Source organism: Anolis carolinensis, chromosome 2, assembly GCF_035594765.1.
Source record: "Anolis carolinensis isolate JA03-04 chromosome 2, rAnoCar3.1.pri, whole genome shotgun sequence".
Classification (NCBI taxonomy): domain Eukaryota; kingdom Metazoa; phylum Chordata; class Lepidosauria; order Squamata; family Dactyloidae; genus Anolis; species Anolis carolinensis.
In genome coordinates, this window is record NC_085842.1 from 155,939,733 (window position 1) to 155,966,252 (window position 26,520).

General features: G+C 39.9%; 1 protein-coding gene and 1 long non-coding RNA gene across 2 annotated transcripts in view; one reads left to right on the top strand and one right to left on the bottom strand.

The window, feature by feature from the left end:
- LOC100565886 (keratin, type II cytoskeletal 4) overlaps window positions 1-3,889 on the bottom strand; it is a 17,735-nt gene extending 13,846 nt beyond the window's left edge. The window contains exon 1 of the mRNA XM_003216969.4: window positions 1,698-3,889. Within this exon, the coding sequence (XP_003217017.1) occupies window positions 1,698-2,195 (498 nt within the window). The 5' untranslated portion in view covers window positions 2,196-3,889. The remainder of the gene's footprint in view (window positions 1-1,697) is intronic.
- On the top strand, window positions 1,054-20,642 carry LOC134296308 (uncharacterized). Its single transcript, XR_010003006.1, has 3 exons — window positions 1,054-1,488; window positions 3,950-4,103; window positions 20,588-20,642. It is a non-coding gene; the product is annotated as an uncharacterized LOC134296308 (long non-coding RNA).
- Window positions 20,643-26,520: the final 5,878 nt, after the last annotated feature.

Here is a 26,520-nt window from a genome sequence, read left to right on the forward strand (position 1 = left end):
GTACATTTTTCATTGGGTTGCTGTGAGTTTTTTGGGCTGTATGGCCATGTTCTAGTGGCATTCTCTCCTGACTGGAATATGGCCATACAGTCCAAAAAAACTCACAGCAACCCAGTGATTCTGGCCATGAAAGCCTTCGACAATACATTACATTTTTCATTCTCAGCCTTCTGCACTCTGTCTTTAGACCAAAGGTAGAAATCCTGTGGCCCTCTATATTTTGTTCATCTGTAACATCTAGCTCAAGGTACCACATCTATCAGAGATTATGGAAGGCATAATGCAACATCCTTCATTTAGGGTAGATGGCCCCTGCCTGTCTATGGATAAATGAGCCACTCCTTCTTCTGGAAATTTCAAAGAAGATGGCCTTGAAATGGGGCACTCTTCACATCACTAAACCTTAAGGCACATGAAACCATAACCATTAGAGTCCCTTTTCTGTGGACTGTTTATCAAGACCATATATGTTTGTATATAGTGGGTGTATTACAAGTTTAAAGTAAAAAATCATGCAAAAAAACAAGACTATCAATCTAGGGTTGACCACTCCTTTTGCTTTGCCACATGTCCACACTGAGAGCAACTTCTGACACAACATCACTTGGCTATCTTCTTCTTCTTTCAAGACATATGTATTCCCTCCAGCTATCCCTCAGTATTGCTCACAAGAAGGGGCAACTTCCAAAGTCCATATTAAAGTTTTTACTCCTTACTCTTCACACAAAACACTGAATCCCAATAGGTAGCTGAGAGATGTAAAAGAGAAATGAAATGCACGATAATTGGCAAGGGAAGCATTTTATGTATCACCAGCTCTTGGGGAGAAATAATACTGCAGACTAATATTGATGTTGCTGTCCACTGAGCATCTGGAATATCTATCACCAGGTGAGATGCACAGCCTTCTTAGAGCTATATCTAAGAGCTATTTCATTTTAGAGCAGGCATGGGCAAACTTCGATCCTCCAGGTGAATGTCAACTCCCAGAAATCCCAGCTGGCTGTTAGGAATCGTGGGAGTTGAAGTCAAAACACCTGGAGGGCCAAAGTTTGCCCATGCCTGTTTTAGGGCCAACATGCCTGATTTCTGGCCATTGACATAGGGCTATCCTGAAAAAGGAAGATGTGTATACATTTTTCCAACATATCTCTCACAACATACTGGCAGCAGCATAGAAAAACACAGTGTTATTGGAGACAAACTAAGGGCATGTCACTAAATGTAAAATGATGTCACAATCAAGTATCCTCTCAGGACATCATTAGTCAGGTAGTTTCATAGAGAAACTCAGAATGTTTAGCACTTTTCATCAGGATACTTTGAGGATGACATCTGAATAGGGGTTTTTTTTCACAGTAAATTCACCCTTCTAAATTTTTATTTATTTCAGTCCTGTTCTAATTTCATGGAATATCCTGGGAACTATTTGAGATCCCCTGCAGAATCAGATACAGTTGCTCCACTGTAGAACATGCAGATGATTTGGTAGGCTTAAATTTAATAACTATAGCATTTACAATGGGAAATCATAGCTTAACAATTACTCCCGAACTGTCAAGTTTTGAAACCTATTATTATGCAACTAAATATCAGAAATAATACTCCTGAAATATCCTTGTCACAAAAAGGAAAAGATAGAAGGAAAAATGATCCTCAAACTAACTTGGAAGTTCACAATGTCATAATCATCTTACCTTGTCGATGAAGGAGGCAAATTTGTTGTTGAGGGTCTTCATCTGCTCTTTCTCTTCTGTCCTCACTTTCTGGATCTCTGGGTCTATTTGCAGATGGAGGGGCTGCAGGAGGTGTTGGTTAATGGTCACTTCCTTGATTCCTCCAGGTGGGCATACTGGAAAGTTTGGGCCTCCTGCCCCACTAAAGTCACCACCAAAGCCATATCCTCCACCAAGCCCTCCACCATAGCAAGCACCAACTCCAAATCCTCCACCTCCTTGGCCCCAGCCACCAAAACCCCCACCACGGCCCCCACTGGAGATTCTCTTGTTGCACCCAACATTATAGAGGCTTCTGCTGCCAAAACCTCCACCGCCACTTCCAACACGGAGAGAAGATCCACGAGCCACAGAAGCAGTGCTGAAGCTGACTCTGTTTCCACCACCAAGAGAGACAGAATGGGAGCTGAATCCCTTGTTTCCTCCTCCGATGCTTAAGCCATACGACTGGCGAGACATGATGACTATTTGTTACAGAGAGATCTGTCTTGGTGGCAGTGGTTGGCAACGGAGTGTCCGAGGAAGAGTTCCAAGCAAGGAATGAAACTGAGCCCCTCTAAAAGCATGGCGAGAATCAACCTTTTTATTTGTTTAGAAAGTTGGCTAGGTGACAGGGGAGTGGAAAAGCAAGGGTTCCTCTTTTTTTCTATTGTATTCCTAAGCTTAGGTGTGCTTGGCATCCTCCCTCTTTCTCCATGCCAGAAAATGACCTTCCCTGAAACACACCCCAAAGTGCTGAAAAACCCACAAAATGACAGTGAACTCTTCACAACCCCAGATTACCCACATCACCTTTCCATCAACTTCTGGATTCCACTGCGAGCTTTACCTGTGCAGCAGGGCATGACATGTCCCTTTGACATTTTTTTTTATTGGCCCGTCAGGGAAAATAATCCCCTGGCTAAGATACATATCCCCATCACTCCCTTTTTCTTAAAACCGATGGCAGATGTTTTTTTTCAAAGAGTTCCAAAAAGTAACTTACTGGCACGCATACTTCAAGTGAGAATACATTATTTATCCACACCTATGATTTCACTGCATTATCTCAGCCCATATATATAATTTGAAGTAAAAGAAACAAATCCAATATCAGCTTATTGTGTTTCTCAGCAGGTGTGGAAGACACTTTCACTGTTCTTAGTAAAAATGACAAAATTCAATCAAGGGTGAAGCTTGAATGCTTCAAGGATTAAAGTGGGCTACAGTACATTTTTATTCTGCTTTTCCTCCAAGTAACATGAGGTGGCACACACTGGCCCTAACATACACATACATGCTAACAACTATTTTTAATGATAATAATATAAAAATCAAAGGTTTCTCAATATCTCATTCAGTTATTCCCAAACTTTGGCCCTCCAGATGTTTTGGACTTTAGCTTCCAGAATTCCTGATGGTTGTCCAAGCTGGCTAGAGCTTCTGGAAACCAAATTCCAAAACACCAGTAGAACAGAAGTTTGGGAATCACTGACCCCCCCCCCCCCAAACCCTCTACTTATACAGGAAGTCCATTGCATCCCTGATACGTGGTTATTCAGTCTGCACTTGAAGACTTATAACACAAGAGAGTCCACCTCTTTTCAGAGCAGCCGATTCCATGGAGTATTCCTTCTTTATTAACTATTTGTTTTAAAATGACTTATCTCACCTTTCTTTCATTGTCATTATTACTTTTTAATTCTACAAGATATCCATGTGCATGCAGAAGACAAGAGATATACAATCAAGAATTCAATATCCGTTGAGCTTTAAGGGGAAAAGAAATTAAAAGCTGAATTTATCTGGCAATAACTGGATTTTAAAACCCCTGGCGTAGAGGCTGACCAGCTTCTGCCAACCACATTACCTTTGTGAATGTCATACCCAATCCATCCTAGTTCAAATCCAATATTGTACAACATGTCACAATGCCCATCTTATACTATGATTGAACGTATGCCCTCTATGCATAACAGCACAGTAAACATATTTGTATATAAATACACATAACCTGGAGCTCTCTGTGAATGGGGCCTTCCCCATCCAGTTTCAAAAACATTGCCCTCATCCCAGTGACTTTTCTCCAAAGGGGTATAAGGAAACCATTTGCTTACATGGAGTGCATCTGAAATACAACTGGAGCTAAACTTGTTTCCTTGCTCTAATAAAAATCCAGCCATGGAAAAGGAAACCTTTCACCTGTTTAACTTTACCCTCATCTCTGCTTCTAGGCTGCACAAGAAGATGATGAAAAGGAGTGCATTTGGATTAACAGATTGTAGTACATATAAGAAAAGCTGAATGATGTGCATTTTGCGGCCAGCAATGTGCCACCCTGCTCTGCAAGATCCATATGACCGCAATAATGTGTATACCAACTTGCAGGTAAGCCTTGAGCATTCTGAAATATACCTCAAGCAACTGCAACTGTCTTAAGCACATATGTAAATGTGAATAAAACAAGGCTTAACTTCTGAAAGAAATGCATAAGATTGCCTCCCCAAAGAAATAGCCTTGGGAAGGAATCCACAAACAAACAACTGTAGTTTGATGATGCTGAGAGGACTTATTGTCTGCTGGCTGATTGCAAAAAGTGGCAGATAATGGAAACCTGGAATGTAAGTATTTGCTCTGGAAACCTCCAGGTTCTCCAGTATAACTCTTCAGGTAACATCTAGCAGAAACTGATAACAGAATCACACTGGAGGACCAAGAGATTCCAAGAGAAAACAATCAAATCTATGATTAATCAAACCTCCCAAATGTAAGCCTGAAAATATAGGGAGCTGACCATGGTTGTGCAATATAAATTGGGAAGAGTTAGTCTTTGCGTATTTAAACCTTGCATACCAAAATCTGACTATTTTTCCTTTGACCTGTGAGAGATTATGGAAAGTTGTGTGCATTTTAGATGAGGTTTCACACTTAGTTTTTTCATAGCAGCATCCTATAAAGGATTGTTTTTGTTTTTGTTTTTTGGGGTTTTTTTGTTTTTGTTTTTGTTTTGTTTTTTGTAGAAATGTAGTATCTCTATAAATATTCCCAAATCGAGGGGGAGGAACCTCATAACTTTTGACCGTGTTTTTAATGGGATGTATGGCTGTACTGAGAACAAGAAACTTGATGAGTATTCTTCATATTGCTACAATCTAACACTTATCACTCTAATGCTATAGCACATTAACTGTCATGACAATTTTCTGGGGGGTTCTGGGTATCGCAGTTTAGTGACGTCTAAAGGTTCTCTGGCCGAGAAATCTAAGGGCCCTTCCACACAGCCATATAACCCAAAATGTCAAGACAGAAAATCCCACAATATCTGCTTTGAACCAGGTTATCTGAGTCCACACTGCCTCTCACATTCAAACCATAACAATGGCAAACACCTCAATAAATCCAATGAGATAAATCAGCATCAACCTGAAGGCTCATAACAACAAAATCCAGATGGGACTGTGCTTCATCTTTCAATGCAATAAACAGGAGGAAATGGATATCCATTAAACAAATAACCCAATTCTTTCTTTTTTGGGAAAAAGCCATATTTTCATAGTTCTAGCATGTCATCCAAACCAAAAACTAAACTAGTATAGGTGGCTTTTCCTTTTACTAGCTTTTGTTTATTTAGTTGTGGGCTCTCTGGACTTAATGTCAGGGGAAACCTTTACCTAGGCTCTCTTACATTTCCTTCAGTGTTGCAAAAAATTGAGGCTGTTGTATTGAAGTTGTGGTAATATGCAGACATAATTAAATTATATCAGTTACCTAAAAGACTGGGGGAAAGGTGGAATTCTTGGCACAAGAATAGGTGCATTCTTTCTGTGCCAGTATGTCCCTGTTTTCATCTGTAAATTAGGGATATAAATCTTTCTCAGGTTCTAACAATGGTAGATTACACAGCAGCGACACAGATGCAAAGACAAGACCTACAACCAACTTAGATACCAAACAGGCATGCAGCACCTGGAAGGATGACAGAGTTGATGTGGACACAAAACCCTATGAAATCATAGATCTGTTAGGCTTTAAGGCACCATAAGACTCTGGTTTGGGGTGAGAAGGTGCTAGAGTGCTGGAGACATTCCTTATTTACCACTCACTTTTAGTATTCATCTACGAGTTATTTGCAAGTGTAAATAAGCGAGCTAACCCTCCTGCAAAGATAATTTCATTTGAAAACAATTTGAAGCTAAACAGTGCAAAGACTTTAAGAAGTTCTTCCTCAAAAGCAATGAGGTGGGATTAAAATTCAATGTCCCTAAGAGTTACAGTTTGCAATTAAAGAAAAGTTAAATCATAGTATCATATTACTGTAATTATGAAATAAATAAGTAACTTAAGTAGCTCTAGTTATACTACAAAAAGTGAAGGTATTTCTCATTATTTTAAAACAGCAAAGTAACATTGAGCCTTGGTTCTTGCAAAAGGGGATTATTTACAAGTAAATCATATTGAAATAGGTATAGTACTTCTAGATTCTTCTGCCTCTAATCCACTGCCTCTCTTTTGAAATTTGTCTCCCATACTACATTCTAAATTTCTAATGAAACATATATCTGGTAACCTCACCATGTGAAAGGCAATTGGATATGGAAAATCAAGAAAACAGAGGCAAGAATCACAAGTTCTACAAGGCCATTTTTGAGGGGCCAGATTATCTCTACTGCAATTTATTTGGTCAGTAATGTTGATTTGGTCCTCCCATAATCTCCAATGAATTATTTCCCATGAATAAAAGCATATGTTTCTTTTAGGGCAGTGGTTCCCAACCTTTTTTTGACCAGGGCCCACTTTGACTAGGGCCCACTTTGACCCGGAACCACTTTAACCAGGGATCACTTTGACCAGGGACCACTCTCCAACATTGGTACCAAAAGGGTTACGAATCAGTTTTTGGTCAATTTTAGATTTGGTTTGGTTATTTAAGGTGCTGATTCAGAATATTGCATTGAATAGACCATATCAGCTCTAGTTTCTGGTACAGAACATATACCATCCAATAGTCACCATCTGCTCGCCCACAGAAAACCATATTTAATAATCTAGAGTTGATGTGGTCTATCCAATGCAATAGTCAGCTCTGCAGAAAGGATTGGAAATAAAAATTAACAAAATAAAATAAATAAATAAAGAGGAGGGAGGTTCGTGGACTGGATTTTCTTTTTTTAAATATGTTTTTATTGTAAGCACCGGTAGGATAATAACAAAATCCATCAGCATTTCAATATACATATCAAATTATATATTCTTAGTAACATTACACTTGCTAATTCCACCTTTATCTCCCACTTATGTCTATTGGTTTTTCACCCCTCCCCCTTCCCCCACCCTCTGGGAATTGTACTTTCTTTCATTCAGATATCATTTCAATTGGTCAAATGTAAATAGAGAATGATTCAATTATTTATATTTTCTTTGTCCTTTAACTTTATCTACCAATCTTCCCCATTTCAGATCCCAGTTCTTTTTGATTCGGCCTGATATATATTTAGTTCTCCTTTCAAGGATGTAATCCTGAAGCATAACATGTGGACCGGATTTTCGTTCTCGTGGCCCACTGCAGGGCTGCAGCCCACTGGTTGAGAACCACTGTTTTAGGGGAAACCTGTGGAGTTGAAAGTAGTCATATTTTGGTGATGGAGGTATAGGGTGCTTCCAAATATCTCTTAAACTCACTTCGGCATGGGTTTACGACCCCATGACCCACCCAAAACCTAAGTTTTCCTGGGGAGGGTGGCTACATGCCATCCTGATAACTATGCAAGGAGGACCATAATGGTGGCAAGATAAGTTTTGGTTTTTTGTTTTTGTTTTTTACTTTTAAGAGTGTCTTTTGGGGTTTGGGGGGAAGGGGTGGGTGCCCTCTTGGGTTTCTTTGGCTCCTGGAGCCTGAAAAACCAAGATGGCTGTGTGGATTGGACTCGGGGATTGCGTGACGCAGTCCCCAGGTACAACCCTGGTAAGACCTAGACCTTACCTAAGATCCAGGTCTTACCAGGTGTTTAATTAATTTGGAACAAAGCAGAGAAACCCTACTTTGTTCCAAATTAATTTTGTTTTACCTGAGGAGTCATTTTGATGCCTCTGGTAAAACTGTGACAAGTCCTGAGATATGGGCCTGTCTGGATGAGCCCCTAGTCTTTGCAAGATATTTGGGAGATAAAACTGCTTCTCATACCTATCAAAGTTGACCACCTTTGCTCTAAAGAGGGAAAGGCTTGGCATTTGTAGCACTTCTCACAATGAAATGGAGGGTCTTGATCAGAATTTGATTACACCTGCATTTGGGTGTGTAGAGTGGGTTGCTCATCTGTAACAACTTTTAGGCTCCAGTCACTATATAACCGTCAACACTTTTCAACTGCAGCTGTACATTCCTGCAGCAAGCCTTAAATATGAGTTTGCAAACTGCCATGAACAGCTGTGTCATGATGCAGAAATAAATGGGAAACAGAAAACCTAATTGTTTGTTTCCATTGTAACTTACACTTTAATTACCACTTGCCAAGCATGCCCTCAGTCTCTTGAAACAGCTTCCCATAAAATTATGCACACTCCCTGAACATACCTATATTTCCTTCAATGCAGGTGACCTAGTCACAGTTGAACTATGAAATGAGACCTGTGATAAGCTGCCCTTTTCTCTGGTTGGTGGGTGGAAATTCACAAGAGGGCTTATGGGAATCCAACTTCTCTTTGGGTAATTTTATACCTTCCAGCATTTCACTAAAGAAAACTGGAACTCATGTGGCCGTGCAACATCATTATGCAACCATGCAAGCAAAAGTTATTTATGTAGAAGAAACTAGAAGAGGCAAGGTGACAACTAATTGAGACTGATTTTGTTAAATCAGGCTGGTGGGATGTGATTTTTAAATAAGTCCTAGAATAAATCAAGCCAGAACTCTCCCTAGAAGCCAAGATGAAAACTATCCTACTTTGGGCATATCATAATAAGTCAAGACTCATTAGGACAGTGGTTCTCAACCTGTGGGTCCCCAGATATTTTGGCCTTCAACTCCCAGAAATCATAACTGTTATGGTAAACTGGGGACCCACAGATTGAGAACTACTGCATTGGGAGAAACAATAATGCTTGGTAAAGCATATCGACAGTAATCCATAATTGCAATTACCGCTAAGAGAAAAAAATGTCTACAACTATATCACCAAAAAAAAAAAAGCAAGAGATGGGCGGGATAGAAATGCGGTAATAATAAAACTTTTTTTGACAGTGGAAAAGGAAATGAAATCTCCTTTGGATTCCTAGTAACTATTCCTTTTTCAGATTGAAAGGAGGAAGTATCGTTTATCTTTCCAAGTCAGAAAGACAGCAGAGTCAACTTGTTCGGTTCTACTGAGACAATATAGTTTTAATAGCTGGTGCGAGTTCCCAGAGACACAGTTTATTACTACAACTTATTGTTTGCCTTAAACATTTTTTAGGCTGAGTTACTCAACCCATTTTTGCTTTAATTATTGGATGGTTTGGCATAGAAATCTTTATGGTGTGACTGTGTAAGATACCATCTGCATTAGTTTACAGCAGCAAGAGATGGGAGGGTGGAGAATGCTAGTAGTAAGATCTCATGGGACATCTGGGAGGACAAATTTGAATAGGATTAAAATGCACTGTCCTCAGCAGATTCCAGCAGATAAAATTCCCAATTTGCCCTCACAAATTGACAAGGTTAGAGCAAATATAACAAAAATGGGCTGTAGTTTGATGGGGCTATATTAATAAATACATTCACATGAGACCAAAAACAAAATGGACCAAGAATGCTTCCAGGGAAGGATCCTATTGCTCAAACACAGAATAATAGAGCTGCAATAGACCACATGAGCCATCTAGTCCAACCCCCTGCCATGCTGACTTATTCACAAAATGTCATGGAGTGTCCAGATGACATTGCCATCCATGTGTAATTCTCAAGTGGAGGGTTTACATATTTTTTCTATTTTTTATCCTGCCAGAATACTAAAAATCTGTTAAAGAAGAGAAAATGGAATAGCTGCCTGAGGGTAGCACCAAGAACTGTCAGGTAGAAGCACCCCAATATCTCCACACTTAGTCCTTCAGATCAAAAAGTATAAGAAATTAGAACCTAGGAAGAAGATAATGCATTGCTTAGGGCCCTTCTATCCATGCCCGTGTCCTAGTCTCTAGGACAGCAAAAAAACAAGCTTGCTCCCTCCTCCCTATGACTTCCCCTCACATATTGATACATGGCTATCATGTCTCCTCTCAGCCTTCTCTTCTGCAGGGTAAACATGCCCAGCTCTTTAAGCCTCTCCTCATAGGGCTTGTTCTCCAGACCCTTGATCATTTTAGTCGCCTTCCTCTGGACACATTCCACCTTGTGAAAGTCTCCGTTCAATTTCTGTGCCCAGAATTGGACACAGTATTCCAGGTGTGGTCTGACCAAGGCAGAATAGAGGGGTAGCATGACTTCCTTGGATCTACACAATATACTCCTACTGATGTAGGCCAAAATCCCGTTGGCTTTTTTTGCAGCTGCACATTGTTGGCTCATATTTAACTTGTTGTCCACGAGGACTCCAAGATCATTTCCACATGTACTGCTGTCACGATAGGCGTCCCTCATTCTGTATCTTTGCATTTCATTTTTTCTGCCTAAGTAGAGTATCACACCTTCCAATCCTTTGTCTAAGTCATTAATAAAGATATTGAACAGAACTAAGTCCAGGACCGAACCTGCTTTTGGCACTCCACTCATCACTTCTTTCCAGGATGAAGAAGCAGTATTGGTGAGCACCTTTGGGTTTGTTCACTGAGCCAATTACAGATCCACCTAACTGAAGTCATTCCTAGCCCACATTTGACTTGTTTGAAATTAAATAGATGTTGAATTTACAGAAAAGGTGAGGAGAGATAAGAAATCTGCTTGTGTGTACATTTAATATCTGCATGAGCGCATATGAGGTCCAACGCATCTTGGAGAGTCAATTTTTGTAAAAAAAAAAAAAAAAAAAAAAAGTAGACTTCTGCCAGATGTCCGCTGTCCATCTTGCAGATTTATAAAATCTGCTACAAATGAAGGTGTCAGGAAGGCAGGAGAGCATTTCCTGGTACTGACAGGCCTGTGTTTGGACTTGCTGTTAGGTCCTGCGATTTTTTGCCCCATTTATTTGTCCCACATTTTGACGCTGCCTGGAAGCACACTTAGGTTCCAATATGTCAATCCATGGAGTGGAACCAACCTAAACAATACATTCTGGCCAAAAGGGTGTCTCATGTGCTTGCAATGGGGTGGACAAAATTTAGCTTGGGGGCAGGGGGAGGGGTCAACAGGATGAAGACCAATTGCACCATGCTCTTCTCCCAAGAGCACTTTTCAACAAACAACAAATCAATGGCTATTGTCACAGGTCACTGTTGTGTTCTATGTAATAGTCACTCTCCCGATGTGTTATTAAAGCTTCATTTCTATGAACTGATAAATATATTACTAGCAAATAGGAAAGCCAATATTTAATCTTCTCTTTTCAGGAAACTACCACAACCAAGGGAGCCTCACATAATAACCAGCTGAATTCTTTTCTGTTATGAACTATCACAATTTTATATCACTTAACTTTTGTATTTTGTGAATTTGTCATTATGTTTATTCAATCTGTTATAAGCTAGCTTGAGTCCTGAAGTAGTTAATACGATTTCCATGATGTTGATATGCATTTATCAAAATGTGTGATGAACACTGAGGACCAGATAGAATTATCTTAGGAGCCTCCTGCCGTAAGCTGTTCTTCACTGCTTCCCTTTTTGAAAAAAGAAAGAAAATTCTGAAAAAAATAGCCTCACTAAATTATACAATCTTTGGGTTTTGAGAAACCCCAAGTGCTATCCAATTCCTTTCTGCCATGCAGGAATACACAAAGTATTTCTGACAGATGGACATCCAGCCTCTGGTTAAAAACCTCCAAAGAATGGCAATACCAGCATCAGTGCCACACTTTCTATTCTCTGGGTCCAACCCCACAATACTCCAAGACAACATTTTCTCATGTAGAAGTAGTTCACACACCCCCATAACTCCTGGCCATGTTTACTCTCTGTTTGTGTAGTATTTCCTTTTATTAGCTTCCTATTTTTACTCCATAGTTGTGAAATCTTTAACAATGAAACACTTCATAATGTTTATTGCAATTATCATGCCTGCTATCAGACTGTGGAGGTTAGAAAAGCTAATTATTCCCATTTACGGATTGCCTTAATCCTTAAGTGACCTTCTTAGGGAGGTGCTGGAAATTTAGACCTGAGCATATCGAAACCTCTTTGCCAGACTAAGATTGTTCCAACACTTCCAAAATTTGGGAAGGAAATTTTCTCAAGAGTAATTAGTACAACAAATCCAAGCTGCAGTTTCTAATGGTAAGGAATCATACTACCTAAGTGCTTTTACCAATAAGTTATGCAATTTTTAGAGCACAATTTTTATGGAATCATAGCCCAATCTGTGTCTCTGAATGGATTTCCATGAACTTAATCTTCCATGCCTTGCTTTCTGAGTGGCAGAAGAATAATTGGTGAAATCCCACCTCTTGATTGATCTCAGTACTAAGGAAGCAACATTCATGCTACACCCACAACATATTGGCTCATTCCCAAACATCCAGAAGGAACTAAGTATGTGCTTTGGAGAGCTTGAAACTTCCATCAATGAGAGAAAATTATTTTAGCAGAAGGGGAAAAAATGAATGTTGTGAATGTGAATGTTGGGTACAAAATAAATGCCGAGAACTGAGGATTAAATTCTTGCAGTGAGATGTTCATGTCTGCCATCAAAAATTAAAAACACACATTTAATGCAGCACTATAAAATATGCTTGATTCCTCATATTGATTTGCACTATCACTTGTTGATCTCCAAGTCAGTGGTGACTTTTTCCTTCTACTTCAGGTTTTAGTCCATACTGATGCTGTTAACTACACCGCTGAGAATATCTTGAAGCTAAAATTAACTTCAGAGAAGCCCTTTGATGTTCAACTTGGAACTGATTTACCACTCCATTGACACTATTCTGTTTTAAATCCATTTTGTTTTAGTTCTCAGTCACAATTTCACTGCATTGTTTACTTTTCACATTTTTCTCGTGCATTTTCCCTGTTGACCAAAACATATTTGGCATGTTTTTACTTGTGCCCATTTAAGGTATTCACATTTTTAAAATATATTCATTATTTCGTGTTTAGTTCATTTCTTGGAAACGTACTGCAAGCCTCATGAACCTGCATCTGTCCAAAGCAAGGGATGCTTTGTCTCGCCATGTTGAAAATGGTTACTTTCATTGAGAATCTCAGATCCAAAGAAATTCTTTCTACTGCTCACATCAATGACACTCAAGTCCATGTTGCAAAAGACCTAGACATAATTCAGAAGGTGAAAATTTCTGGATCTCAATTTGCCTTGCCTTTTGAATGCTGGAGATTTGCAGTCCATGACTGAACTCGAACAAACATCCTGCAGCAGCCACAAAATTGTCACCGGCAGTCATTCAGCTGAGCTAGGTGTTTCATCTACAGATCAAGAAAGTTCATGTTCTCCAGACAACATATTTAATACTGTGGGGATACAATTGTTAAAACACCTAGCTCAGCTGAATGACTGCCGGCAACAATTTTGTGGCCGTGGTAGGATGTTTGTTCCAGTTCAGCCATGAAGCCACCCCAGAAGTAGTTCTCCAGGGTGTGATTGGAGCCATCGGGCTCTGTGACTGAAGTAAAAAACTCCCATTGCTGCTGCCAAAAAGAGGCAAGTGTGCAGAGGTTTCTAAAAGAGGCCCATGTCAGTGCAACATCCACATCCTCCTTTTGTACTAGCAGCTGGTTAGTGGGTGCTTATAAATCCCTGAGTTCCTGGAAGATACAGTGGTTGGGAGGAAAACTTCTAATACCAAGAAACTAACTGGCCCATCCCAACAAACATCTTGCATGTGAACAATCTGATTCTGAAAATCATTCCTAAATAATGGCCAGGACCCGCTAATAAATAGTAGAGATGGGGATAATTATTTAGCAATCTTTCAGCTATTTGGGATGCACCAACCTTGCCACTTGTTCACATTGGTGGCAAGAAGGAGGTCCTTAGAAGCAGCAATCATGAAGAAATAGCTTATCTTTGGGCTTTGTCTTGGTGCAGTTTGAGAGATACCGCCACTCCCCTAGCAACTGGTAATAGACCTAGTATATTTTACGGGCACATCAAAAAGTCTCAGTACAGAGAAACCAAGCTCTCAGACAATGACCTTCATTAGAATATTTATCTCTTCTACCACAAATGCCACTACCATTCAGTTACTCATATGGGTGGAGACTGATTTCAAGATATAGCTTCAACAGCAGAGTCATCATCTTCTTTAACCTGATTTCTCCTTTAGCCTGTGGGTGGGTGATTTCTAGGGGTTGCATTCATGAGAAAACCTTGAGTAAGTCTGCCTACCCTAGACTTACTCATTCCTCTTGGATAATCATAATCTATACATTCTAAGTATAGATGTTTGTTGTAAGAAAATTCTAAAATGCTGCCTAATTCTACATGATTTTAGATCTAGCAAGTGACAAAGCTTTCATTCATTACTAAAATAGGGAATGACTGCTGTGGTTGACCCCATTGGTCCGGAGCAGAAAACAGAAAACCAGGGATCAGATCCTGGGATATAGCACCTGCCTGGAAGGGCTCTCGTGCCTCAAGTGCACTGCTAGATAAAATCCAGATTATCTGCTTTGAAATGAACTATTTGAATCTACACTGTCATACAATCCATTTTAAAGCAGATAATTTGGATTTTATGTAGTAATGTAGATGGGGCTTCAGATGTCTTAGCCAATGATCAGAGATTATGGAAGCTGAAGTTCAAAATACCTGGATGACAAAAGTTTGGGAAACACTGACCTATATATATATATTATATATATAATATCACAGTAGACAACTGCAGTGAGCTGGAGAGACATTTTCTATACAGCTCAAGAGCTGTAGTTTTGGTATTTTTTATTTGTGGGGAAGGGGCAGTCCTAATTACCGTATATGATTATGATTTAATCTTGCTTTAACCAGAAATGAATTTTATTCAGAAAGATTGATTTGGGATAGTTTGATTAACAATAAATAGAAATAAATATAGATTGAAATAAATGTTGCTTTCAATCTGACCAGAAGATTTCCTGTATAAATAAAGATGCAAAAACCTTTGGTTTCTAGGAACATTTGCAACTATTTATCATGGCAGAACTCAGGAAGTGCTTACAAAGCTGTTTTTAGACATACAGTGGGACCTTGCTATCTGCTGGGCTTTGGCACCAAGATGTAGATATCAAAATCCATGGATGCTCAGCTCACATTATATACAGTCGTATAGTAAATCGGTGTCCTTCAGATAAAATAGGGAAAAAATCAAGGTTTGAAACCATGGATGTTTGAATCGGTGGATGCAGAATTTATGAATAAGTTCTTGGGAGAAGGACTGCTACCTTTTTGGATTTCTGCACAATACTTCCCAGATGAAATTGCTCAGACCCAATAACACTTACATGTCCTTAGTCCAATAGTCCCATGGACTGAACTTGATAACTGTATATATATAGAGAGAGAGGATGCTGTCAGTAAACATTGAGTACTGCAAAGAAACAGAGAGAAAGGTCTAATCCAGTGCTTTCCAAACATTTCATGTTGGTGACACACTTCTTAGATATGCATCATTTTGTGACCCAATTAATAAATTTTACAAGCAAACTGGAGGTTAAACCTTATAAGAGATGCAGACACAGACATGAATTGTAAAAATGCAATGGGTAGAGACTTATCATATCTCATGAAAATCTTGCATTTATATTTTTTTAATCTGTGATTTTTAAGATAAAATACATTTCCAAGTTTTTTGTCATTTATGAGTACATTCACATGACACACCCACACTGATAGCTGAAACAATATCGTGTCGTGACACACGGTTTAGAAAGTGCTGACCTAATCCATGTGCAGTGTAGGTCATTCATCCTTGGGCACTGTGCCTTCTATTCTTGGAATCTGTTAGCTGGTCAGATAACAGAGTTATCTTGGCATCATCCCACTGCAGAAAATGGTTTTTGGAAATCTTTTGAAAACTCTTTGTTCCTGGGTATGGCTCTTAGGGATTTGGGAGACCCTCTCAGAGGAAGGAGGGAGCCCTGGGGGCACAGTGTGTTAAAGCGCTGAGCTGCTGAACTTGTGGACCAAAAGGTCCCAGGTTCAAATCCCGGGAGCAAAATGAGCGCCCGCTGTTAACCCCAGCTCCTGCCAACCTAGCAGTTCGAAAACATGCAAATGTGAGTAGATCAATAGGTACCGCTCCAGCGGGAAGGTAACGACGCTCCATGCAGTCATGCTGGCCACATGACCTTGGAGGTGTCTATGGATAACGCCAGCTTTTCAACTTAGAAATGGAGATGCGAATTAACCCCCAGAGTCGGTCACGACTGGACTTAATGTCAGGGGAAACCTTTACCTTTACTCAGAGGAAGGAGGCATAAGAAAAAGGGGATTGTAAGAAAATTACTTCCCTTTTCCTCTGCTGACAATTTCAGTTATTTGATACAAATGTGCAGATTTTTGCCATTGTCATTATCATCGTCGTCGTCATCATACCTGCTTATGAGAATACATTTTCCTGAAGTCCTGAAAGAAAAGGCACAAAAGAGTATGGGAGCTGGGAAGTACATATGGCTCCAGTGTCCATGAGACCATATCTATGCTTTATTTATCCACAACAAAACAGTTTTGATACTTTTGGGACCAGAAGTCTTCATTTCAATGAATTTGCTATTATATGTGCTTTTGCATATTCACAGGAGTTCCAGGAATATACACACCCAGAGATATAGGGGCTGTACTGTAATTGAAAGGGGAAACAAGCCCTAGGACAGAATATTCCTTCTTACAGGAAGGAGGAGAAGCAAACTCTGGCTGAAGAGTGTGAGCAGCTTGATCTTCCCTCCACATCCCATGGTATAACATTGGAGCTTGGGAAAGCACTCTTCGGCTCAGTGCTACAGAAATAGTTATGACAAACTGACTTGTAAAGTTTATAATCTGCCTGATAACAGCAAGCTGAAACCAGACATAGGAACAATTTCAGGTGTACTCCATATGCTTACAATAGCTTGAGAGCTGCTTATCCATGGCCTCATCTCATGCTGGTGTCATCACATTCAAAAGCTCGGCAGTACATATGGATTCTTCCCATGACTGTCAACCTTGATCTCAACCAGGTAACAACTGTGTAGGAGAGGGTTGTGTGACTGTTCCCACCTGTGTGGTTCCAAGTCTTCAAACATTATAGTAACATGTGGGATGAAGACATAGATAAGTGGTTGTTTTGCCACCATCACAGAATAAGAAGAGTATCTCAACTGAACTAGTTCTGAAACAGACACTATGGAAGATCCTTGTGAAATGTTTTCAAAACATTTTTGTAGTAGTACTAAAGAGGTGTACCTTACAGATTTGCAGAAATATCTATACTTTTGCCTCTTACTGTGTTGAAAATCCAGTATAGATTTCACACCTGATTGAGAGGTTGCTACAGACAGGCAGGGGTACAGCAATACCACCAACATTTTTTCCGGCTGATGCTACTAGCTCATGAATTTTGAAGCACACATTGGGCTACTGGTAGTGAAAACTGTAGAAAAAAAAACTCCTCTGAGTCTCCTCTTTATACCTTCACTGATGAGGCAATAGCAGTGTTGGCAGGGGGTGGCTGTGGTTGACAGTTGTGGTCCGGAAGGTAAAGAAGAACAGGTGCCTTCATCCTTCTTGACAGAAGTTTATGGTAACTTATCCTGTCCACAGATTTGTTATGATCCATCATAGATTCAATCTGATAACTCCACTAATCACACAAACCCATCCTGAAGTTTGTTTCGGTTTTAATTCCCTGTCCCAACCCTACACTGTGGGTCCTTGATACCTGCTTAGTATCTACCACTCGCCGATTCATACACTCAGATCTCATTACACACAATAGGGTAGTAAAATTATATATAAAATGGCAAAATCAAGACTTGCTTTTGGATTTGTGGGGGAAATAGTTTCAAGCCATGGATTGTGGAGTCCTTTATCGAGCAAGTGTAATACAAGCATTAGAAAAATGAAAGCAACAGCATTGGTGAGATACTGTGTGGTAGGTGAGCAGTTCATAAATCTACACCAACTGAAACCTACAAAGTTACTTAGAAGGAGAGGAACTTCCTTTCTTCAAAAAGAGAACTACATCCTACTGGTTCGGCAGCAATTGAAGGTTGCCACTTGACAATTAACTGCAGGGTGGCGTAAAAGTGAAGATGCCTGAAGAGGTGGATTGCAAGAGTGATCAAAGAGATAAGTTGCAGAAACGAAGGGCAACACCTAAAATGCTCCTTCATTAACAGCTGCATGCATCAAGCGATGCAATAAATGTATGCCCTTAATATGTGTTAATTTGCACCTGTTCTTGCAAATGATCATCACCTGTGGGACTCTAGAATTGCTATCCATTTTTTAAATACAACCAGTAATTGTTATCTTCTTCATAGCAATAACAGCCATTAAATGTATTTGCCTAATGGTTCGCTGAGATACCTGAATGAATCTTTATCATTCACGATCTTTTTTTTCCAGCCAAACAGCATTGATATTCTCCCTCCCACAATATTTGAGATCAATTGACTTGTGATCTCTTAAGATGAGAAAAGAACCATCATAAAGCACTTAATTAACCAACAGCACTTACACACTCCAGCCAGAATCCTATTTACCCAGATATGCCAGTGGAGATATTTTTTTTAATGACTTGTGGAATGAGGTATGCTATAGATCCTTATACAACGACACTTTCTCCCCAGCCATTGATTGGCTATAAAGGTGCCTGAGTTTTGTCCAGTTGCTTTTGCACTCTCATGAATGACAAAGCAGCTTCTATGCCTGTCTCTGACAACCATTGCTGCTTCTTAATTTGTGGAGTACAAGTACAGAGATTGGTCATTTGGAAATACAGAGGTAGACGTCATCAGAAGCACACTGGCCAAGATTCATGTTCCAATAATATTACTACTGTGTTTCCCTGAAAATAAGAGTGCGCTGTCCTACTTGGCTTTCCCTCTCTTGCTTATTTCCTGTTTGCTGTTCTTGGGAGGACTGTTCCATTGGCTCTCATTTTGGGGGTGGAGCTTGGGACTCCCCTTTAGGTTTGGATGAGCCTGGGAACTGATCTCTAGAGGCCTTTTTCCCTCCATTTGGCATTCCAGAGAAAAACCTCTTAGAGATAGGTCTTAGAATTTGGTCTGGGTTCTTTGACCTGGCAAATTCATACAGGCAACATAAATCACGTACTTACCATATAGTTATTATACCTCATAGTTTACCTCATAGCTTATGTACTTTACCTCATGGTCATTATAGATAGTTCACCATAGCTGGTACTTACCACTTAAGTCATAATTTAGGTACTTACCTCAAAGATAGCAAAGCTACCATTATAGATAGTGCTTATCATAGCCTTGTACTTACCTTATAGTTCACCTCATAGCCATTATAGATAGTGCTTATCATAGCCTTGTACGTACCCTATAGTCCTTACCTTATAGTTTCCTCATAGCTTGTGTGCTTATCCTTTATAGTCTTTATAGTCTTCATTCTCTATCAATATAGTTTTATTTCTTTATAATTTCAATGATTTTACCTCATATTATTTCTAATACAGTAAAAGGACTATTTCCTGTGTTCAATAAACATATTTTTGGTTATCTTCAACCAGCTTCAAGGGTGTTTACTTTGGGGTTTGAGATATAATTAACGGGTAAACCGAACGCCGCTTGGGTAGCCAGACCTAAAGATAGGCATTTCCCCCAGCGTGCCTTCACAAAGACACTGTCTTATATTTATTTTTCCTCAAGAAGACACACTATGGCTTATTTTCAAGGGATGTCTTGTTTTTATATCTATGGCCAGTACTCGGGTGCTCAGAGGGTGTGATGGCCAGGTGTCTCCCTTCATCCAGAGAGGGCTGCTGCTCCTGCAAGTGAGAGAACGCTGTTCGGTGTGAAGCCCTGCAACAGTGAGAGAGGTGGCCCAGCAAGTAGCACTCTGGCATCCTCCTCTGTCAGCAAGAGCGCCGGGGAGGAGCCCTGCAATTGAACTGTGGGCAGGGTGGGGGCTCGAGTGGGTCCTGCCTCCTTCACCTTCTTGCAGCGTTTCCCCTTTCCGGAGCTTGCCACTGCTCCTGCTCTCTCCGTTTAGGAGACTTTGGAAGTGCCTTGCGCCCTTCTCTTGCTTGGGTAGAGAGGAGGGCACGTTGGTGTGAGCTGGTAAGTCAGCCAAGGCCATGGCAGAGGGAAGGGGCGGCTGCCTTCTTTACCACTCCATGCCAGTATGCTGCATAGCCACGCCTATCACTATGTCTTATTTTTGTGGTATGGCTTATATTGCGCTAATGCTTAGAAATCCTGCTACTGCTTATTTTATGGGTACGTCTTATTTTTGGGAAAACACGATTGTAAAGAGGTGTAAACAACGATATTTAGAGCGTGACCCCTAAGACACATGTAAACTTTCAGGTGTTGTGTGTTCTTTGGTTTTCCAAAGTATCTGGAGCTCAGCAGGTGTAGGGTGTCATTTCCTATGTGCTCAGAATGTGGTTAACATAGCAATCCATGTGGAAGATTTGGAACAACACCTCAGATATAAACATTTCAAGACACTCCTCTTTTTATGCATTGAAATATCATGATTGCTGTTTAACACTGATCTGGAAGTCTAAAACAAACCCTTAAACGAAGAGCCAAGGTTCTGTAAAAATGACATTTCTTCTCCTTCTCCTGACATTTGCAGATACCTTTGCTGGCTCCGGGTTTCTGGCAAATAAAACTATGTCAGCAGCAATGTATCAGAGCATCAAAATCTGTGGAGAGAAATTGCACATCTTCCTGGCAGAACCTTGTTACACTTTGAGACCTGAAAAGATCTACAGATAAGCCAAGTGAGGTGTGTACCTCAAACCAAGACATGCTAATGGCAGTTGCAAACAAGCCTTTGATGATACAGATCATCCTCCTTCAAATTTGCATGCATACAACCATTACACATGTGTAGTAGATACAGACACCTTAATACCACACCCAAAAGAATTTTTCAGATGTGAAAAAGTGCAAAAGCAAAAAGGGCATGGGATGGGGTTGATAGAACACCCTTAAAGAACTGAAGGCAGAAATATTGACCAGAAGCAGAGTAAATCAAATATGAAAACTTCATTGGAGCAAATGGGTTGCATTCCAAACAGGCTTAGGCCATATAGATCTCATCATTATTCAGGGTGCCACTAGATACTTCATTGTTGCTTTTTAGGTCATACTGAATATTTGACAATCCCAAGGATTACCTTTTCCTGGTGACATAGATTCTGTATTACAGAATAAGACCAATCTGGGATGTCATCCTTTCCCCTCATGTCCCTCCCTTTTCCTCCCCAAGGCACGTTCCTTGATGACAATAAATGCTTCCTTTCTAGAAGGAATAATAGGTGGGGAAGGATAGTTATAACATATTGGGGGAGGTAGGCAAAGCCTTCTCTTGCCTAAATAAAAGTCTCGCTTTTGAGACACACTCCACCCATGGCTGCTATTTAAAGACACAGTAAAGGCTTGCTTGAATCATAGAATATAATGGCTCAATTGCCATATATTAATGAAACATAGGTGGGGGAGTGAGGTGGAAGGAGAGTGGTTTGCCTAAGGCCACCCAGAGAGTAAGTGCCTTGAAATGACATTCAAAGTGGGGACCGCCCAAATCAAATCTCATTGAGTTAACCATGACCACAACCTTCTGCTGATTGATATCCTTGTTTGGGTCACTGGAGGTTTATGTCCACACTCACATACCTCTCAAGTTGTAGTAAACTCAGCAAGTCTTAAGAATGTTACAATGTTGTTGTTGTCTTTAGTTAACACTGTATTTCAGGCACCTTCCGCACAGCTGAATAAAATTCCACATTTTCTGCTTGAACTGGAATAAATGGCAGTGCGGACTCAGATAACCCAGTTCAAAACAGATATTGTGGGATTTTCTGCCTTGATATTCTGGCTTATATGGCTGTGTGGAAGGGCCCTCAGAAGTAGATGAGATGAAAGGGAACTAGAATAGCTTATATTCCTTGAACCCAACTTAGGTGTTTGAGAGGAAGTGGCTACACCTAAGCTAACTGGGGCCCTGTCCACACAGCCGAATACAATCCCACATTATCTGCTTTGAATTGGAATATATGGCAGTGTGGACTCAGATAACCCAGTTCAAAGCAGATATTGTGGGATTTTCTATCTTAATAGTCTGGATTATATGGCTGTGTGGAAGGGCCCTGAGAAATTCTGTAGTTGATGCGTTGATTTAAAGGTGAACTTAATCCCCACTGATTTTACTAAATAACATTTGGTCCCTTCCAATGTGTAAAAACTGTTAGTTGATAGTCTGAGTGAATAAATATATAAGGAGCAACAGAAGGTGTATCATACTGGCTTTTTTCAAAGGTTTAGAGAAACCTACATAAGACTCTAATATGAGATGTCAAAATGTGTATCCTGGGCCTAGCATCCAGAAGCTAAGCCTGATGGATACGAAAAAGGGTTTCTCTGATAGGAAAATTGGAGAAGTAGATGTCCAAGAATATATGTCAGAAGACAGATGTGATAAAAAAAAAAAGTGAAGGGGATGAAGGGAGAATCCAAATGTTGATATTAATTAGACAGAGAAGTCCATGAACTCAGAGGAAAGGAAGGGTAAGTGGTTTAATTTGCTTTCAGGTCTCTTTATTAATTTAACAAGATGAAACAAATATATTACACAAACACACACGATGACTTTAATGGTCTGTATAGTGTAATTGCTTTTTATTATTATTTTATGCAAGCCACCTTGGGAATCCTCCTGGAAGAAGGAACAAGAAATTAAGCAAGTAAATATTCATGAGCTTCAATGGATTTGCTGTGGTATTCCTAACAAAGAATGGATGAGTTCATCTAATTGGAGACCAATTGTATGTGGTTTAGCATGTGTATGTATTTCTCTGTGGTGCTGAGGGAAAGGGAGCAGGAAAGAGGATTACTTGCCAAGTGATATAAGATCTGACATGTGCCGACACGATGATAATTCTTCATTCTCCAGCAATGCCACCTGTTGTCTATATCTGGAAGCGAAAGGAAAGCGTGCAGCTGGTCCTGATGCAGTTGACAGATTAAATTGCAGTTTAATGAGTAAACATGAGTAAACAGGTGCAGGGGGAACAGACAAGCATGAAAGAGAAGTTGTGCATTGCTTCATAAAAATTCCCCACATTGCTTTACAGAAATTCCTTGGAACGTATGTGTTAAACTCAAAGCCCATGGGTTGAACCTGGCCTGATATTTTATGTGGCCTTCCAGATTCTGGATAATAATAATAATAATAATAATAATAATAATAATAATAATAATCTACTTTATTTATATTCCACTCTATCTCCCTGAGAAGACTCAGAGCAGATTACAGAATGCATATATGGCCAACATTCAGTGACGTTATACAATTCAAAATAAAGACAGACAGTAAGTACATAAACAGAGGCAAGGCTTCCCTCTTTTTTCATCTCTGGCATCTGGAGGCTGTGCTCGACTCGACCATGAGGAGAAGCTGTTGTTCATTTTCCATGTCAAGGAGGCTGTTATCCTTGGAAACCTTCCTGATTGAATTTTTGCAAACATGTTTTCAGGGGTGCCTTTTACCTCCCCGCTGAAGCGGTACCAATTTATCTACTCACATTGCTGTTTTCGAACTGCTAGGTAAGCAGAAGCTAAGGCTGACAGTGGGAGCTCACCCCAACCCACAGCTTGAACTATTGACCTTTTGGTTGGCAAGATTTTCTGTAGCTGGGGGTTTAACCCATTGTGCTAACCACAGCCCCTGTATTCCTCATAATTAGGAACTCCTGTATTACTTATCACTAGACATCATAACTAGAGCTGATGGGAGTTGTGATACATTAACATGCAGTTTGTTCTGTTTAGTCAGAATAGTGGAGCTTGAATGTAGGTACGAGGCTTATGGATATGATTCTGATGTTAAAATGTCCTTTAATCTTTCCGCAGCCTCGGACTCACAAGTGCTGTTGTGTTGTAATTCCCATTACCTCTAGTCTGCATTACAGATAACCAAAAGTGATGGGAGTTGTCGTTCAATAACTTCTGAGGACCTAAATTGGATAAAAACTAAAGAGCACCGACCACTATGTAAAAACATTAGAGCTGACCTTCTGTGTCCATGGATTCTCCATCCAACGGATCTTCAAGGGTCTGATGTGGCCTCGGTGAAAATGAGCTTGACACCCTGGCTTATGTGAACAGGAATGAAGCTGGAATTTTCAGGTTTATACAGCAATATATAATCATGAACCATATTCATTAATATGAGCAAGAGAATGGGATAAGATTGACAGTTGAGCAAGGGGAGAAAAAGTGGGGTGTAAATGTGTGCATGTTTTAGGGTGATTTTAATGTACGTGTGCATATGTTTATATATTGGTGATTATAGCCTCATCAATACTGCTGTATAATGTAATTTGAAATTGCATTATATGGTCTCAAATAACATCTTGGATGAAAAAAGTTCCCCAACACTGACTCATGTGTGTATGTGCCTGTGCTTTCAAGTTGCCTGTTGACTTGTGGTATAAATTCCATAGATTTTCTTAGGCAAGGAATATTCAGAAAGGTTTTGCCAATCCTTTCTTCTGAAATAAAGACTAGCACCTGGGATTCCTTAGGGGTCTCTGATCTGAGTGATAACCAGGGCTGACCCTGCTTAACTTCAAAGACCAGAAGTGGTCTGGTGCCTTTAAAGTTTTTAGATACGCAAATTTAATTGAGATGTAATTTTAAAAATGAGTAAGGAAATACCCAGTTGAAATCTCACCTCAACCACAAATCCAGGCAATGCCCCGATATATAACAATGGTTAATGCTACTGACCCCTAAGACCAAAGTCAAGGATTACTGAAATATGTTTTCTCGGCAAGATTTGAACACAGAAGGGTTTGCTTTTGCATTCCTTTGAGGCTGAGGGAATGTGACTTGTCCAAGGTCACTCTGTGGGTTTTCACGGTGACTGGAGAATCATAATCCAGTACTCGCATCACTGTGCTGTGCTCTGGTTTTAGCCTCTTATACCATGTTGCATCAGAGGTACTGGCATTCAATCACATATATGACATTGGTGGAATTGCAAGGTATGCTTTGTTTAATGTGATACATTTTGCCAGTGATTCTGCTTTCAAAAGTTATAATTTCATCCAGATATTGAATACATACTGGTCTGATCCAGTTGATATTTTTATTGCAGTTCTCACTAGAAGCTTATTCAGACTACAAGAGATGGCTGATAAAAGGCTAATGACAAAGGACTTGTTAATATTTTTAATAACATTTGGTAAATTAGCTATCAAGGGTTAACTGTCTTTTATTGCCAAGTGGTAATTGAAAGATGATGGGTGGAAATAAACCACAAAACCACACAGTTGTGCCTCCTTTTAATGGAGCAGACATTGCCTAGTTAATATAACAATCCACTTAATGTTATGTTCATTAGTAAGCAGTAAGGGAGCTGATACGATAATAATGTAGTAAAGGATGGATATCCTCTTTGAAGCAGATGCTGTTCAGATTTTTTAGATTTTTGGTTGGCAGTTAGTGTCATTGTTGGAAATCTATTTGAAATTATATTCAAAGGGGATTAAAAAATAAATCACTTTGTGCTGCAGTTGTAAAAATAAAGTGGCAAATGGCGGGTGATTTTAGCAGACAATGTTTTAACCTACTCATTTTAATACCCACAGATTTTAATTAAGTGCCATATATGAAGTCGATTAGGATGGTTGCATATCCTGGACTTTCTGCTTTTAATATTTTGAATTCCAGGTTTTAATTTTTTTTTAAAAAAAAACTCTTATTGTAATCCTGGCCTGACCGTAATAATAAAATGTAATTCATGTCATATGTGAAAGCTGATTTCTGAGCACCTGGAGTCCATGCTTTAAACTGGAACCAGAATGTGTATCATCTTTGAAAGTTATGTTTGCCTGAAGTCTTCTAGCATTTTGGTTGATTTCCAGGAAACCATTTTTATCTGCTCACAGGATTTGATCATTCTGAAAACTGCTGTTAGGTTATCGCAACTAATCACAACTAATCCTTTTTCTCTAGAGAATGAACTGTCTGACTTCATTTTGCAGTTCCTTCCTCTCATTGGGTCAGTTCCAAGATAGGAATGCTGCAAAAGCAGATCTGGATGTCATAATACCATCTCCAAATAAGAGAGTGGGCGTGATCCCTGAAGGTTCCACCCAAGTGGACTGTCAGGTCTCTATTTCTCCCTTTGTTAGAAGGTTATTCAGTTTCTTTTGCCTCTTTAGCCATTAATCCCTAAAGAGTATGTTTCACGGTCCAGTTCCTACATAGGGTAAGCTTTTTAATACTCTAGCAGTCAGGGATGGTTCACAGCCAAAATCGCATAATGCACAAAACATCCTGAGCTGTCATCAGGAACCTGGAGAATGAAGTTGCCCTCCTGAAGGTATGGTCAGTGCCATCTCAGCGCAGTTGCCCAAGGAGCCCTAGATCATAGGGGAGGGGACCCATCCTAATTTCATACCAGTGGTTCTCAACTTGTGGGTCCCCAGATGTTTTGGCCTTCAACTCCCAGAAATCCTAACAGCTGGTAAACTGGCTGGGATTTCTGGGAGTTGT